The sequence below is a fragment of the Lampetra fluviatilis genome, chromosome 4 (genome assembly GCF_964198595.1).
Source record: "Lampetra fluviatilis chromosome 4, kcLamFluv1.1, whole genome shotgun sequence".
Lineage (NCBI taxonomy): Eukaryota > Metazoa > Chordata > Hyperoartia > Petromyzontiformes > Petromyzontidae > Lampetra > Lampetra fluviatilis.
Genome location: NC_136278.1, coordinates 17,937,104 through 17,955,494, shown reverse-complemented (window position 1 = coordinate 17,955,494; position 18,391 = coordinate 17,937,104). Strand labels below are relative to the sequence as shown.

Genomic DNA, 18,391 nt, shown 5'->3' with positions numbered 1-18,391 from the left:
GGTGGGTGTGGAGTGGTGAGTGGTGGGTGTGGAGTGGTGAGTGGTGAATGTGGAGTGGTGGGTGTGGAGTGGTGAGTGGTGGGTGTGGAGTGGTGAGTGGTGAGCGGTAGGTGTTAGAGTGGTGAGTGGTGAGTGGTGAGTGGTGAGCGGTGGGTGTGGAGTGGTGAGCGGTGGGTGTAGAGTGGTGAGTGGTGGGTGTGGAGTGGTGAGTGGTGGGTGTTGGAGTGGTGGGTGGTGAGTGGTGGGTGTGGAGTGGTGAGTGGTGGGTGTGGAGTGGTGAGTGGTGGATGTGGAGTGGTGAGTGGTGGGTGTGGAGTGGTGAGTGGTGGATGTGGAGTGGTGAGTGGTGGGTGTGGAGTGGTGAGTGGTGAGTGTGGCGTGGTGAGCGGTGGGGTGGAGCGGTGGGTGTGGAGTGGTGGGTGGTGAGCGGTGGGTATGGAGTGGTGAGTGGTGAGCGGTGGGTGTGGAGTGGTGAGTAGTGAGTGTGGCGTGGTGAGCGGTGGGTGTGGAGTGGTGGGTGGTGAGCGGTGGGTGTGGTGTGGTGAGTGGTGAGCGGTGGGTGTGGAGTGGTGAGTGGTGAGCGGTGGGTGTGGAGTGGTGAGTGGTGGGTACGGAGTGGTGAGTGGTGGGTGCGGAGTGGTGAGTGGTGGGTGCGGAGTGGTGATTGGTGGGTGCGGAGTGGTGAGTGGTGGGTGCGGAGTGGTGAGTGGTGGGTGCGGAGTGGTGAGTGGTGGGTGCGGAGTGGTGAGTGGTGGGTGCGGAGTGGTGAGTGGTGGGTGCGGAGTGGTGAGTGGTGGGTGCGGAGTGGTGAGTGGTGGGTGCGGAGTGGTGAGTGGTGGGTGTGGAGTGGTGAGTGGTGGGTGTGGAGTGATGAGTGGTGGGTGCGGAGTGATGAGTGGTGGGTGCCGAGTGGTGAGTGGTGGGTGCGGAGTGGTGAGTGGTGGGTGTGGAGTGGTGGGTGGTGAGTGGTGGGTGTGGAGTGGTGAGCGGTGGGTGTGGAGTGGTGAGTGGTGTGTAGCGGAGTGGTGGGTGCGGAGTGGTGGGTGCGGAGTGGTGAGTGGTGGGTGCGGCGTGGTGGGTGGTGAGTGGTGGGTGTGTAGTGGTGAGTGGTGGGTGTGGAGTGGTGAGTGGTGAGCGGTAGGTGTTAGAGTGGTGAGTGGTGAGTGGTGAGCGGTGGGTGTGGAGTGGTGAGCGGTGGGTGTGGAGTGGTGAGCGGTGGGTGTGGAGTGGTGAGCGGTGGGTGTGGAGTGGTGAGTGGTGGGTGTGGAGTGGTGAGTGGTGAGTGGTGGGTGTTGGAGTGGTGAGTGGTGGTTGTGGAGTTGTGAGTGGTGGGTGTGGAGTGGTGAGTGGTGGATGTGGAGTGGTGAGTGGTGGGTGTGGAGTGGTGAGTGGTGAGTGTAGCGTGGTGAGCGGTGGGGTGGAGCGGTGGGTGTGGAGTGGTGGGTGGTGAGCTGTGGGTGTGGAGTGGTGAGTGGTGAGCGGTGGGTGTGGAGTGGTGAGTGGTGAGTGTGGCGTGGTGAGCGGTGGGTGTGGAGTGGTGGGTGGTGAGCGGTGGGTGTGGAGTGGTGAGTGGTGAGCGGTGGGTGTGGAGTGGTGAGTGTGGCGTGGTGAGCGGTTGGTGTGGAGTGGTGGGTGGTGATCGGTGGGTGTGGTGTGGTGAGTGTTGAGCGGTGGGTGTGGAGTGGTGAGTGGTGAGCGGTGGGTGTGGAGTGGTGAGCGGTGGGTGCGGGGTGGTGAGCGGTGGGTGCCGGGTGGTGAGCGGTGAGTGGTGGGTGGTGAGTGTTGAGTGGTGGGTGTGGAGTGGTGAGTGGTGAGCGGTGGGTGTGGAGTGGTGAGTGGTGAGTGGTGGGTGTGGAGTGGTGAGTGGTGGGTGCGGAGTGGTGAGTGGTGAGCGGTGGGTGCGGAGTGGTGAGTGGTGAGTGTGGCGTGGTGAGCGGTTGGTGTGGAGTGGTGGGTGGTGAGCGGTGGGTGTGGTGAGCGGTGGGTGGTGGGTGCGGAGTGGTGAGCGGTGGGTGCGGAGTGGTGAGCGGTGAGTGGTGAGTGGTGGGTGCGGAGTGGTGAGTGGTGGGTGCGGAGTGGTGAGTGGTGGGTGCGGAGTGGTGGGTGCGGAGTGGTGAGTGGTGGGTGTGGAGTGGTGAGTGGTGGGTGTGGAGTGGTGGGTGCGGAGTGGTGAGTGGTGGGTGTGGCGTGGTGAGCGGTGGGTGTGGAGTGGTGGGTGGTGAGCGGTGGGTGTGGAGTGGTGAGTGGTGACAGTGCAGCGGTGAGTGGTGAGTGGTGAGCGGTGGGCGGTGAGTGGTGAGCGGTGGGTGCGGGGTGGTGAGTGGTGAGTGGTGGGTGGTGAGTGGTGAGTGTGGCGTGGTGAGCGGTGGGTTTGGAGTGGTGGGTGGTGAGCGGTGGGTGTGGAGTGGTGAGTGGTGAGCGGTGGGTGTGGAGTGGTGAGTGGTAAGCGGTGGGTGTGGAGTGGTGAGTGGTGGGTGTGGAGTGGTGATTGGTGGGTGTGGAGTGGTGAGTGGTGACAGTGCAGCGGTGAGTGGTGAGTGGTGAGCGGTGGGCGGTGAGTGGTGAGCGGTGGGTGCGGGGTGGTGAGTGGTGGGTGGTGAGTGGTGGGTGGTGAGTGGTGAGTGGTGGGAGTGGAGCGGTGAGCTATGAGCTGCGCTACGAACCTGGGCGTCACGAGTTTGAAATCCCGCTCACGGCCAACATCGGTGGCGATTATCTTGGACCGGTGCTGGGGTCCTCCCCTTGGTCGACTCGGCCTCAAACCTGGTGCGGGTGTGTAAACATCGCCGCCAGGGAGATAAAGGCGGCCGGGCGTGTTGTTGGCCACCCACCCCTCGTGTGCCAGTGCCGGCCTTCGTAGGTGCGACTCGCTAATAGCACTTGCCCCGACAGTCTGTGAAGGCTACTCGTGGGATCTTTGTCCTTGTGCTGCTGCAGTTGGTGATCCACGTGGCCCGTGGCCCCATAGAGACGCACACACACAGACTCATAGAGACACACACACACACAGACTCATAGAGACACACACAGACTCATAGAGACACACACACACAGACTCATAGAGACACACACAGACTCACAGAGAGAGACACACACACACAGACTCATAGAGACACACACACAGACTCAGAGACACACACAGACTCATAGAGACACACACACACAGACTCCTAGAGACACACACACACAGACTCATAGAGACACACACACACAGACTCATAGAGACACACACAGACTCAGAGACACACACAGACTCATAGAGACACACACAGACTCATAGAGACACACACACAGACTCATAGAGACACACACAGACTAAGAGACACACACAGACTCATAGAGACACACACAGACTCATAGAGACACACACACATACTCATAGAGACACACACACACACAGACTCGGAGACACACACAGACTCGGAGACACACACAGACTCGGAGACACACACACACACACATACTCACAGCGACACACACAGACTCATAGAGACACACACAGACTCGGAGACACACACACAGACTCGGAGACACACACACAGACTCGGAGACACACACACAGACTCACAGAGACACCCACACACATAGACTCATAGAGACACACACAGAGACTCATAGAGACACACACAGACTCATAGAGACACAAACAGAGACTCATAGAGACACACACAGAGACTCATAGAGACACACACACAGACTCATAGAGACACACACACACACAGACTCATAGACACACACAGACTCACAGAGACACCCACACACACACAGACTCATAGAGACACACACAGACTCATAGAGACACACACACAGACTCATAGAGACACACACAGACTCATAGAGACACACACACAGACTCGGAGACACACACACAGACTCGGAGACACACACACAGACTCACAGAGACACCCACACACACAGACTCATAGAGACACACACAGAGACTCATAGAGACACACACAGACTCATAGAGACACAAACAGAGACTCATAGAGACACACACAGAGACTCATAGAGACACACACACAGACTCATAGAGACACACACACACAGACTCATAGACACACACAGACTCACAGAGACACACACACACACACAGACTCATAGAGACACACACAGACTCATAGAGACACACACAGAGACTCATAGAGACACTCACACATACTCATAGAGACACACACACAGACTTATAGACACACACACAGACTCATAGAGACACACACACACAGACTCATAGACACTCATAGAGACATCGTACACACACACAGACTCATAGGCTCATAGAGACATCACACGTGAACAGAGACACTGAGACACACACATAGGTCATACAGACGTCGGTCATACATACTGACACAGAGGCAACGATTCCCCATATATACTATAACAGAGAGTTGGGGCAAGTTCTGTTAGCGAGCACCTATTAAGGACAACACAGCACACACGGTGGTGGGTAGACGACACCACGCTCAGCCACCTTTGTCTCTCCAGTGCTCATGTTCACGCACCACACTAAATCTTGTACGTATATTGAACTTCTTTCGCATCGCACGTAGCCAACCGTGCTAATTGGAGGTGCGGGGGAAGTGTTCGAGAATGATTCGACCTGGGGGAGGCCCGGGACCAGCTCTAACATCACTCGCCACTGATGCTCGACGTGGCCGGGAATCGAACTCGGGTTGGTTGGGTCTGCAGCGCGGTGTGCGCAGCACTGCACCGTACGGGGCGGGGTTTTCCCGATTCACGTAAACTATCTCCGTCCTTGCCTGGTTATGCACTTGGCTCTGAAGAATGGACGTTGCCTGAAATGTCAGCCTTAGGCATGGGTGGGAGAACCTTTGACTTTGCTGTTGGCCGAGTGGGACTTTCGGATCCCTTGGGCAGGCAACCAAACTTCACACTAGCAGGCCATCATCGTCCTCTTCTGACACAAGTCAATTCTGTGTGCCCAGGGTGAGAACTCAGAAGACCAGGATAAGGGAGCCTCGCTCACACGAGCGGTGACCAGGGTCACCAACAACGACAAGAGGCCCTTTGCGGTCAAAGAAGCGACCGTTGCGTAGCTTCAAATCTAGAACCGCGGAGGTTCGAATTCCAGCTTGAAAACAGGTCCCCTCGAGGTACCGCCTCAGCGCTGCTGGGGGGACGACGCCTGCTGTGACGGATGATCGCCGCTTGTGGGCCAACTCCGAGTGGCGGGCGCGAGATGCTGCGACCCCACGTATCGCGCCATTTGAGGCCCGCGCCCGCCTCGGTCTTTCCCCCGTGACCGCTCGCTGGCTCGGCGAGGGCCGCGCGGGCCCGCCCGCCTGCCGAGCATTTGCCAATGTGAAATCCTCCGGGATGGCTAAGCCGGCTTCCTAATCCCGCATCACACCACCAGACCAGCAGGGCTAGTCGCCAGCGGTTCCTTTTCTAGTCGGGGCCCTGATTAGATATTTAAGGTGGACTTATGGTCGTGCCGGTCGATTAGTACAATGTGCACTTTGCGTTGACGCCATGGGTGGGGGGGGGGGGTGCCGCTTCACGAAATGTCTGACAAATCCATCTAAAGTGACAGATCAAAATAACAACAATCCCGACTGCTCTAAGCAAGCGTGTGGTGACGCGTTGCTCGTCTCCCTCCGTTGTTCTCTGCTCGGCTCAATCTGAGTGTCGCTATCCATAAAGAAATAAAAAATCCGCTTCTTGTTTGTTTAGCGTTTCAAAGCGGTAACTCACCATCTTGACGTGGCCCTGTCGTGTTACCGCAAAACCTAGTCTGGCTGGATTGGTGAAATATAAATATAAGAAGTTTTAGGTTTTATGTGCACTTAAGGCTGCCGCAGTGCGCATCCCAGCTCTTCGTTGCAAAAGAAGGGGCCACGCTGAGTCACCGTGCCTCACAATGCCTTCAACGCAGAAGATCCCCTGGGGTTTGATCTTCCACAAAGCTGCTCATGGTCCATCCTAAACCGCATCCGCTGCACAAACCATGGCAGCAGTAGATGCGGGTAGCTGATGCTGCACAAACGGCAAATAAAAAAATCTCCAGTAGCAGTGTGCGACTAGTCATCCAGAACAGACCGTGCAGCGTGTAACGACGCAAAGGCCCCGATCAAGAAATACGAAGGAGACATCGCAGCAACGATGATACACTGCCAGCCCCATACGAGAGAAGAGGAATGCCTTCATTTTATTTGCGGGCCACATGGCCAGGACCCGCAAGGGGACATTGAACGCTGACATCTCGGTTGTTGCTTGCTAGTTGGTGGTGGTCATGGCGACAGCGCGTGTGGTGAGAGAGCCGTGCAACCCTTCGTCACGCACGGGCAAGAAGCCGTCGGGTTCTTGACCTCTGGCACCCGATAGAAACTGTCGCGGTTAATCCTTTGGTAAGTCCAACTTCGCGACATCTTCGTCTAAATGCGGGAGCTCAAATGCATTTCCGCAAAGACGTTTCGTGAATTACGGCGCAAGCACGAAAAAGACTCGCTGACCTCTCAGCCCATCATCTCTCCGTATTTGATAAAACTAGTACCACGTTGTGGGGATATGAGTAACCCAAGATAGCCTCATCCTTGCCATAGGAATGTGGAATTTCCACCACTGGCTCAGGGCTTATAAGCAGCAGATGAGCAACGCCTTCACGCTCTATTCGAGCAGGGAACCGCTTCTCGACTTTTCTTTTGACGATCAAACTCCCGTTACGACGCGAGATTCACGCGTCCCACCGCGGCCCCAAACACTGGAGAGGTGCGCTGAGCGAACAAGGAGGGGAGGTGACGAGTTGGTTGGGGTGGAGGGGTGTGAAGGCCGGGACGGGCCGTCCTGCCGGCGACGCGCGACGCGACGACCCCGGAGTGTGAGTGTTGGGACGTATTGGCGGTACACCGGAGCAGCATAACACACCGGTTCTCATAAAACAGTCAAAAAATTAATAAAGTACAAATTTGAATCGGCACGTCTGTTTATCGGTCTTTAATTGACCCCGTCGCCAGGTTTGACGCGAGTCGAAGGTTTATTCGGTCTGCTGACACTTGCAAAAAAAAAGGTCAACATTGACCGTTGATTTGGGTTCCTTTCAATCGAGGAACCGCCCGACCAAGTCTCGAGAATGAGGAGTCAAATCACGGAGCCAACCACTGGCGGAGCCAGTGGGGGGGGGTGGGGTGGCACGTTCCACCCCAATGATCCGATCTAAATCCCTAATTTCGATTGGATTATTGGGGTTTATTAGTAATAAATCAGCATTTTGCGACCCCCACTGCCACTGTGTAGCATATTATTATGTGCCAGGCACTCTATGAGATGATAGGACAATAGTCTGCGTCCATAATTGGCAATAAGTAACGGCAAAGCGGTTATAAGTGACTCACAGAATTGTGCACAGTTGCGTATACAGTACACGACTTCCCTGAAGGCATTCACCTTCAGCGAGTGCGATGCCAATCACACGCAGTTCGAATTCGACCCTCGATCGATGGCTGCGCTATCGCCAGACACGCGTCGAATAAAAAGCAAGGGACAAGTCCTTACTTACTCACAACTCCTTTCATTTTTCATTGCTGGAGGGGTTGCCCCTCTACCTGAAAATCCTGGCTCCGCCATTGGAGCCAACCAATCGTCTTCAGGCTGGGTGTGGCTATACGGCAACAGACTGTGAAGCTTCGTGCTCAGCCCGCTCGTATCAACATTCCGCCTTCCGACTGCTTCTCCAGGACGATCACTGATTTTGACTGGACGCGGTGTGCCCTGATAGTTTTCGTGGTGGTGGTTGTATTCATCGCTTGGTTCCATTAATGCACATCTGTAACTTCTTGTGTCTGGTATCTTTCTCTCTAAATAAGTAAATAACCAGGGTTAGATTGGATTCTTTAGCCTGGAATTTCACCAAAACCTGCCACATAACGCGAACTCACGTTCCTCCTTGGGCGAATGACACTCATCCTGGCCTCTTGACTTCTCGCCGGGTTAAGCAAGTGCACTTGACACACTACTGTATGGCATGCCTTCAACAAATACCCCGTGGTGAACTTCCTCCATCTGTTCTGTTGTTGTGGTGTTGATGTGGTGTTGTTGTGGTGTTGCTGTGGTGTTGTTGATGTGTTGTGCTGTTGTGGTGTTGCTGTGGTGTTGTTGGTGTTGTTGCTGTGGTTTCGTGTTGATGTGGCGGTGGTGTTGATGTGTTGTTGCAGCTCCCCGGGTGACGCGGCGCGCTCTTGGAGGAGAGCCCGATGCCCTCTCGCGCCCCCCGTCGTCAACCCGTGAGCCGCAGCGCCTGAGTTCTCATCCCTGGATGACCGCGCCGGCCCGCAGGTGGGTCGTCGCCGACGATCCCCGGCGCGTCGCCGCGTCCCTTCTCCGTCCCGCGGCCACCGCGAGCCGGTTCCCACCTCGCCGCGCCGGGCAGACCTCGACGTGAAGCGGCAGGCACAGTGACCGCTGATCCAGCACCCACCGCTCTGCTCTCTCGCCGGCGGTCAGTCGCCCCCTGCTCACTCATCTGTCGCTAATAATATTGGTTCCTGTTCCCTTGAATATCACTCACTCGCTCCCTCGCTCAAGTCCACCACACCCACCCCACTCACCCACCCCACCCCACCCACCCCACACCACCCACCCCAAATCACCCACCCACTCCACCCACTCCTCCCCACCCCAATTCTCTACACCCACCCCACACCACCCACCCCACCCATCCCACACCATCCACCCCACCCATCCCACACCACCCACCCACTCCACCCACTCCACCCCACCCCAACCCACCACACCCTCCCCACAATCCACCACACCCACGATGAAGCGGTTCAGGTGCCGGGCGGATCGTCGCATCGCACGACCTTGAGAGGCGGCGGTATCTTGGGGAGGCCACCATCCAGCAGCAGATTGACAGGAGGGGACATCTGTAACGGGCCTGTCGTGAAAATCGTCAGGGTCTCCGAGGTTGAAGGAGGACGTTCATTGTGTTCCAATGGGCTTGTAGTCCTCTATGGTGGGAGCTTTGAGCCAGCAGTGGAGAATCCACGTTCCCGTGGTTTGAGTCGGTCTCTCCGTAGGACGGCTGCTGTTGACGTCATGTAAAGTGGTACCTCATGTATTAGCCTCGGGGAGGGGGGTGGGGGGAGACTGCCCCACCTCCCCAACTACACTGCAGGCATCACAACAACACTCACTCACCCACTCACCACACTGCAGGTGACAACAACACTCACCCACTCACCACACTGCAGGTCACAACAACACTCACCCACTCACCACACTGCAGGTTATAACAACACACCCACTCACCATACTGCAGGCATCACAGCAACACACTCACCCACTCACCACACTGCAGGTCACAACAACACTCACCCACTCACCACACTGCAGGTTATAACAACACACCCACTCACCATACTGCAGGCATCACAGCAACACACTCACCCACTCACCACACTGCAGGTCACAACAACACTCACCCACTCACCACACTGCAGGTCGCAACAACTCACTCACCACACTGCAGACATCACAACAACACTCACCCACTCACCACTCTGCAGGCATCACAGCAACACACTCACCCACTCACCACACTGCGGGTCACAACAACACACCTACCCACTCGCCATACTGTAGGCATCACAGCAACACACACACTCACCCACTCACCACTCTGCAGGCATCACAACAACACATCCACCACCACACTGCAGGTCACAACAACACTCACCACTCACCACACTGCAGGCATCACAACAACATTCACTCACCCACTCACCACACTGCAGGTCACAACAACACTCACCCACTCACCACACTGCAGGTCACAACAACACTCACCCACTCACCACACTGCAGGTCACAACAATACACTCACCCACTCACCACACTGCAGGTCACAACAATACACTCACCCACTCACCACACTGCAGGTCACAACATCACTCACCCACTCACCACACTGCAGGCATCACAACAACACCCACTCACCACTCTACAGGCATCACAACAACACCCACTCACCACACTGCAGGTCACAACAACACACCCACTCACCACACTGCATGCATCATAACAACACACTCACCCACTCACCACACTACAGGTCACAACAACACTCACCCACTCACCACACTGCAGGCATCACAACAACACCCACTCACCACTCTACAGGCATCACAACAACACCCACTCACAACACTGCAGGTCACAACAACACACCCACTCACCACACTGCATGCATCATAACAACACACTCACCCACTCACCACACTGCAGGTCACAACAACACTCACCCACTCACCACACTGCAGGTCGCAACAACTCACTCACCACACTGCAGACATCACAACAACACTCACCCACTCACCACTCTGCAGGCATCACAGCAACACACTCACCCACTCACCACACTGCGGGTCACAACAACACACCTACCCACTCGCCATACTGTAGGCATCACAGCAACACACACACTCACCCACTCACCACTCTGCAGGCATCACAACAACACATCCACCACCACACTGCAGGTCACAACAACACTCACCACTCACCACACTGCAGGCATCACAACAACATTCACTCACCCACTCACCACACTGCAGGTCACAACAACACTCACCCACTCACCACACTGCAGGTCAGAACAACACTCACCCACTCACCACACTGCAGGTCACAACAATACACTCACCCACTCACCACACTGCAGGTCACAACATCACTCACCCACTCACCACACTGCAGGCATCACAACAACACCCACTCACCACTCTACAGGCATCACAACAACACCCACTCACCACACTGCAGGTCACAACAACACACCCACTCACCACACTGCATGCATCATAAAAACACACTCACCCACTCACCACACTGCAGGTCACAACAACACTCACCCACTCACCACACTGCAGGCATCACAACAACACCCACTCACCACTCTACAGGCATCACAACAACACCCACTCACAACACTGCAGGTCACAACAACACACCCACTCACCACACTGCATGCATCAAAACAATACACTCACCCACTCACCACAATGCATGCATCACAACAACACTCACTCACTACACTGCAGGCATCACAACAACACACCCACCCACTCACCACACTGCAGGTCACAACAACACACTCACCCACTCACCATATTGTAGGCATCACTATAATACACTCACCACACTGCAGGTATCACAACAACACTCACTCACTCACCCACTCACCACACTGGAGGCATCACAACAACACACACACCACCACAATGCAGGTATCACAACAAAAACAACACACCCACCTACCACCACACTGCATGCATCACAACAACTGTTTCTCTTCTTTGCTCCACTTTGGAATTCCCTCCCGTCGTTGTTTTTTTCCAAGCTCTCATAACAGCCTCGCTGAATTCAAGACACGTGTTCCACTCGCTGATCTATTACAACTTTGACGGTGCTGTTTGTTACTGCCCACTTTACGTTATGGACCACTGGGCCCTGTCCTCAGCAACTCTGTTTCAAAGTACACAGAGATCAGCGTGCATCTGTATGCTGCGTACATGGCACATCACATGTGATCCGGCTTAGGCTGATTGGTATTCGTCTTTGCTGTGGGGATTAATTGGAGCCTCCGTGTTGCGTTGTGCAGGGTTTAATGGGTTGTTTACAATGCGTGGAGGCTTCTCCCTGCGCCCCCCAACACGCCTCCATGCTGCTTGGGAATCTGCATAAAGCCATCTATCAATTAACCCATCCGTCCATAAATCCATACATAAACCCATCCATTAGAAACCGATCTGTCCATAACCCATACTTCCATAAACCCATCTGTCTATGAAATCATCCGTCTATGAACCTGTACGCCAATGAACCTCTCCGTGCTTTTTCTAAACATTGCGTTTGTGAGCAGTGCATTTGTGAGTAGTGCGGTGTGTTTGTGAGCTGTGCGTTGGTTAGCGGTGCGTTTGTGTGCGGTGCGTTGGTGAGCAGTGCGTTTGTGAGCGTTGCGTTTGTGAGCGTTGCATTTGTGAGTGGTGTCTTTGTGAGCGTTGCGTTTGTGAACGGTGCGTTTGTGAGCGTTGCGTTTGTGAGCGTTGCGTTTGTGAGCGGTGCGTTTGTGAGCGGTGTGTTTGTGAGCGGTGCGTTTGTGAGCGGTGCGTATGTGAGCGTTGCGTTTGTGAGCGGTGCGTTTGTGAACGGTGCGTTTGTGAGCGTTGCGTTTGTGAGCGTTGCGTTTGTTAGCGGTGCGTTTGTTAGCGGTGCGTTTGTGTGCGTTGTGTTTGTGAGCAATGTGTTTGTTAGCGGTGCGTTTGTGTGCGTTGTGTTTGTGAGCAATGTGTTGGTGAGCGGTGTGTTTGTGAGCAGTGCAGAGAGGCGAGTGTCGGCAGATGCAGGAGGAGAATGAGGGACGCTGTCGCTCTGATTGACGACCACAAAGCAGCGCTCCTATCGAGTGAAATGCATTTCACCCCCCATTGGTTTCTAAATCATGTGATCGATGGCAATTAAAGTGGCGCTTTCCAGTTTCAGTGACAGCTCAGTCTGTTTCTAGAGAGTCGTTTTGTCACCGGCGAGGAAACCGGCATTTTGTCAAAGGGATGTTTCTGCCTGAGGTTGTCGCGTCTCACCGCGACGTCCGTCTCTCCAGAGAGCGACCGGGGCAGACTCGCTACCATTTATGTTTGCGGTATTTCGAGTTTTCGTCGGATTACGGACAGATCCAAGTTGTCCGTCGGTCAATCGGCGCTCTCGTCTATCAACTACCATCGCAGTCGTGTCAGCCGTGGTCAATCAACTAAAGGTGGTTTGGGGGGGCGGGGGGGGGGGGCGGCCCCCCCCCCTCCCCCGCGCGCGGCCACCAATCGGAGCGCAGCCACAGCGGCGCAGCGGCGCCACTCGAGCCGCTCACTGCCTCCTTAGGAGACGCGGCGATCGCTAATCAGCTCCTGATCTCCGCACGCGCGCTCGTGAGCCCGCCCCTGCCCGCCGGCAGGCCCGCCGGGCTGCTTGACTGGTGCCCGCCGGGCTGCTTGTCTGGTGCCCGCCTGGCTGCTTGTCTGGTGCCCGCCGGGCTGCTTGTCTGGTGCCCGCCGGGCTGCTTGTCTGGTGCCCGCCGGGCTGCTTGACTGGTGCCCGCCGGGCTGCTTGTCTGGTGCCCGCCGGGCTGCTTGTCTGGTGCCCGCCGGGCTGCTTGACTGGTGCCCGCTGGGCTGCTTGTCTGGTGCCCGCCGGGCTGCTTGACTGGTGCCCGCCGGGCTACTTGTCTTGTGCCCGCCGGGCTGCTTGACCGGTGCCCGCCGGGCTGCTTGACCGGTGCCCGCCGGGCTGCTTGACCGGTGCCCGCCGGGCTGCTTGTCTGGTGCCCGCCGGGCTGCTTAGCTGGTGCCCGCCGGGCTACTTAACTGGTGCCCGCCGGGCTGCTTGACTGGTGCCCGCCGGGCTGCTTGACTGGTGCCCGCCCGGCTGCTTGACTGGTGCCCGCCGGGCTGCTTGACTGGTGCCCGCCGGGCTGCTTGTCTGGTGCCCGCCGGGCTGCTTGTCTGGTGCCCGCCCGCGTGGCCGTCCGGCACCCGCTCGGCAGCGTGCCGCGGAGCTTCCCCGGGGACCGCAGCGCTGCCCGGCGCTGGACGGGGCGGTGACCGCGACCTCCCCCCCCCCCCCCGCGCACGGGCACCCAGTCGTGACCCTGACCTCTCGGCGGCGGTGCCGGCGGTGAGGGCGGTGAGGGCGGTGGGGGTGATGAGTGTACAGCGGCCTGCAACCGGCAGAGCGTGAGGCTTGTGAGCAGTAAAGGCGGCGTGTGCGGTGGTTGCTGTTAGCGAGCTGAGGCATGGCCAGTGACAGCTGCTCCCGTGCGTGTGTGAGCTGTGTGTGTGTGAGCTGTGTGTGTTGTGTGTGAGCTGTGTGTGTGTTGTGTGTGTGTGTAGCTGTGTGTGTGTGTGTGAGCTGTGTGTGTGTGGGCTGTGTGAGAGCTGGGTGTGTGTAAGCTGTGTGTGTGTGAGCTGTGTGTGTGTGGGCTGTGTGTGTGTGAGCTGTGTGTGTGTGAGCTGTGTGTGTGTGAGCTGTGTGTGTGTGAGCTGTGTGTGTGTAGGCTGTGTGGGTGTGGGCTGTGTGAGAGCTGGGTGTGTGAGAGCTGGGTGTGTGTTAGCTGTGTGTGTGTGAGCTGTGTGTGTGTGGGCTGTGTGGGTGTGGGCTGTGTGGGTGTGGACTGTGTGTGTGTGTTGGCTGTGTGTGTGTGGGCTGTCTGTGTGTGTGAGCTGTGTGTGTGGGCTGTGTGTGTGTGGGCTGTGTGTGTGTGGGCTGTGTGTGTGTGAGCTGTGTGTGTGTGTGAGCTGTGTGTGTGTGTGAGCTGTGTGTGAGCTGTGTGTGTGTGTGAGCTGTGTGTGTGTGTGAGCTGTGTGTGTGTGTGAGCTGCGTGTGTGAGCTGCGTGTGTGTGAGCTGCGTGTGTGAGCTGCGTGTGTGTGTGTGCTGTGTGTGTGTGTGAGCTGTGTGTGTGTGTGAGCTGTGTGTGTGTGTGAGCTGTGTGTGTGTGTGAGCTGTGTGTGCGTGAGTTGCGTGAGCTGTGTATGTGTGTGAGCTGTGTGTGTGAGCTGTGTGTGTGAGCTGTGTGTCTGAGCTGTGTGTCTGAGCTGTGTGTGTGAGCTGCGTGTGTGTGTGAACTGTGTGTGAGCTGTGTGCGTGTCTCCGTGTGGCATGCTACAAATCGCTCCCTGTCCGTACTGCGTGCCCGATGCACGGTGAGCCAACGTTGATTCTCTTTCTGTGGGGCGGTGCGCCCGGCTCCCGTGACCACGGATCGTCGCCCGTTCCTTGCCAAGTGGGATCGTGCCGGGCGTCGCCCGCTGCGCCCGTGGTCACGGCGGGTGCGCAAACTGCTGCTCCTGCTGCTGTGCTGCTACTGCTGCTGTTGCTGCGCTGCTACTACTGCTGCGCTGCTGCCGCTGCCGCTGCAATGTTGCTGCTGCTGCGTGTGACTTCCACGAGGCCGGTGCAACGCCGAGCAACTCGTTCGTCGTGCCGTTGCACTGCCGCAGCGTCGGCACCTTCTGTCGCTGAACGGCCAGAAGGATCGGCCCCGAGCGGCGGGCGGGGTCGATGGTGGCAGAGCGTGCGTCATGACCGTCACGGAGGAGATGGGTCGGCCTCCTCTTAGAATCCTAGTTGAACAATCAGGAGCGGCTTTTGCTGCCTGCTTGTATGTCAGCCATTACGGAGCCCTTTGTCAATCCACTGCTGGATTTTGGCCTCTCCTTGTCAGTTATGGGAGTTGATTGACCATACTTCACCACGCCGATCAATGGGGATTGTTCAAGGGAAGGGGGACCGTTTCTCATCTCACTCGTTGCTGATGCTAGCCGTGGCCGGTAATCAAACTCTGGAGCGGTCTCCACCCATCCGGCGGCCGAGGAGACGAGGAGGCCCCGAGGGCGGATGGCGGGCGACCGTCAGGGCGGGTCTCGAAGGCCGCCGCTGCGGGAATGGCGGGGGGGGGGGGACTTCACCGCGGCCTCGGATGTCGCCCGCAGGACCGCCGCGCCCGCCACCGCGGCGGCATGGAGCTGGGCAAGGCGAAGCTGCTGCGCAGCGGCGTCAACGTCCTGCGGCGCGCCGTGCACCCCTCGCTGGGCCTCGCGTGGACCGACGGCAAGCAGTTGCTGCTGTCCGGCCTCCACGCAGGCGGAGAGGAGGAGGAGCCGGAGGAGGCGGCGGTGGTCGGGCGACTGGGCGGCGCGGCGACGCTGGGCAGCTTCGAGCACGTCTACGGCGTGAGCTGGGGCCCCGCCGACCCCGCGCTGCCCGCGCTTCTCGCTGTGCAGCACAAGAAACACGTCACCGTCTGGCAGGTGAGGGCAGCGGGCGCACGCGGAGCGGGGGAATGAATAACCCGTTTTCGTGGCACCCACTCACCCACCCACTCACTCACCTACCAACCCACCCATTCACTCAGTCAAACCAACGCACCCGGTCCACCCACCCACCAGAACCACCCATCAGACCCACCAACTGAACAACCCACCCACCAAACTCACATAACCCACACACCCACTCACTCATCCACTCACTCACCCACTCAACCCGACCCACTCAACCCGACCCACTCACTCACTCATCCATTCATCCACCCAACCCACTTACTCATCCACCCACCCACCGAACCCACCCCACCCAACCCATCCACCCACCCATCCACCCACTGATCTAAACCACCCGCTCACCCACCCACCCACTATCCCACCCAAACCAACCCACTCATCCTTCATCCAGCAGTGGAGTGACACGGGCACGGTGTACGGCCTGCGGCGTCCGTGCGGAAGCCTCACCGTGGCGCGGGACCCTCTCGCTCCCCCCGCCCCCACCAGGTGACGCCCGCCGGACGCAACGACGCTCGCCCAGCGTGCTCGCGGCTTTGCGAGCGCGAGGAGCCATTCGCCATCCTGCCGCAGGGCTGCGTGTGGCACCCACGCTCCGAGACGCTGGTGCTGCTCACCAAGCGCGATGCCTGCCTGCTCTACTCGCTGCGCTCCGACGCCCGCTCCGTCCGCGCCGACATCCGCGGCAGCGGCCTGGTGCGCTGCGCCGCATGGACGACGGACGGCACGCGCCTGGTGCTGGCCGTGGGCACGGCGCTGCACTCGTACCTGTGGGACGAGCCCAGCCGCTCGCTGCAGCCGTGCGGCTTCTCCCACGTGCTCGACGTGGGCGGCTACGTGTGTGCCGTGGAGGCCGCGTGCGACGCCCGCGTGCTCGTGGCCACCGAGCTGCCCCTGGACCGCGTCTGCGGCCTCGACGCGGCCGGCGCACCCTTCGAGCTGTCCGGGGCGGCGTTCGACGGCGCGCCGGGCTCCTCGCCGAACACGCTGCGCCCGCGCGAGGACGCCGAGGACTGCGCCACGAGGCCCCGCGGGCGCTCGCCGGAGCCCCGCGGCGGGTTCGTGGCAGACGACGGCACGGGCCGCGGGCCCGTCGTCGACCTCACGCACCTGCTGGCCCACCACCGCAAGTCGGACCCCGGGCCGCTGATCCGGCTCAAGCGCAGGGACCTATCGAGCGGCGGCGGCGGCAGCGACGACGACAGCTCGCACCTCCTGCTGGTCACGCTGGACCAGAAGGCGACGACCACCAGGAAGGTGCGCCTGCCGGGGCTGCTGGTGCCGGACCTGCTGGCCTACGACGCGACCGCCGACACCGTGGCCGTCGCCTCCAACACGTCCGCCTCGGTGCTCATGTACTCCCTGAGCGGCCGCGGGATCTCGCCGCTGCAGCACGTCACGCTGGGGCGCGACGAGCGGCCCAAGGGGCTGTGCTTCCTGGCCCCATCGCACTCCCTGGCGATGCTGGTCGGCCGGCAGAAGCAGTCGGAGCCGGCGTTCCTGCCCTGCGCCAGCACAGACCGCTACGCGCTGCGGCTGGTCGTGCGCGACGTGGCAGTGGAGGGGCCCGGCCGCTTGTCCCCGCGGGCCGGCACTCGGCCGTCCGAGGGCCGCGACGCCAACCCGGGCCCCGCCGGCGGGCTGCGGGAGCTGTGGCCGCCCTGCGACGAGCCGCGCCGGCAGGCGTCCTCGCCGCGCCGGTTGACGGAGGAGCTCTCGAGGGCCTCCGCGGACGACCGGCGGCCGCGTCGCCCGAGCGGGGAGGCCGCCGGACACTTCGCTCGCGACGTCTCCCCGCCGCTCGAGAGCTTCGAGCGCGAACCGGCGGGCGGGGCCGCGAGGCCGCGGGGCAGTCCGGAGCCGTGCCGGCCCGGCGGGGGAGCTCCGCGGAGGGCGCCCAGCCCTCGCGACGCCGAGCGGGACGGCCCGGCGCGGGGGCCCGTGGGCCGAGCGGCGAGCCCCGGCCCGTGGGATGCCGAAGGCTCGGCCGCGGGCCGCGCGCTGCGGGGGCTGTGGGAGCGGCTGGACCGCGTGCAGGCCGAGGTGGGCGAGGTGCGGCAGCTCGTGCTGGTGTTGCGGCCGGAGCAGCGACTGCTGGCTGCGTCGGGCCCTCCGCGCTGGGTGAGAGTTCGCTGCCAGCCGCGGGTAAGGGCCCCATTCTACTCCCACGGTCTCACACGGCCACTCGTCATCGCCACGATCGTCGTCGGCCATTGGTCAATCCACTGCTGGATGGAGACCCACCAAAGCTTGTGTTGATGCGTGCTGATTTATAAACTCTCTTCACTGAATGGCTGGGGGTAGCCCTGGCAGCATCGGTGGCCTGAGTTGCGCGTCTCCGCGCTCTGCCTTCTGTTGGCTACGGATAATGGGTTCCGTAGCAAACACAGACGGTGCTGAGTGGGGCTAGGAGTGAGGGCGTGTGGGAACTACACCAGAATGGTCGTGATTAGGGGGGGTGGCACTCTACAACTTATTTGTCATAAAAACTGTATGTATATGCAGTATTTTAATTGTTTAAATTGTATGTAGTGTATAATGTACCATA

General features: G+C 59.1%; 1 protein-coding gene across 3 annotated transcripts in view; it reads left to right on the top strand.

Annotated features, from left to right (window-relative positions):
• The window catches only part of WDCP (WD repeat and coiled coil containing), a 68,322-nt gene that overhangs the window by 25,319 nt on the left and 24,612 nt on the right, over nt 1–18,391 (top strand). For 2 of the 3 annotated variants that reach the window (XM_078855690.1, XM_078855688.1), the window contains exons 2-4: nt 8,175–8,458; nt 15,499–15,816; nt 16,333–17,988. In XM_078855690.1, coding sequence (XP_078711816.1) covers nt 15,526–15,816; nt 16,333–17,988 — 1,947 coding nt within the window. In that variant the 5' untranslated portion in view covers nt 8,175–8,458; nt 15,499–15,525. Of the gene's footprint in view, nt 1–2,688; nt 2,767–8,174; nt 8,459–15,498; nt 15,817–16,332; nt 17,989–18,391 lie in introns of those variants that run through there. The other variant, XM_078855689.1, reaches the window with a different exon arrangement.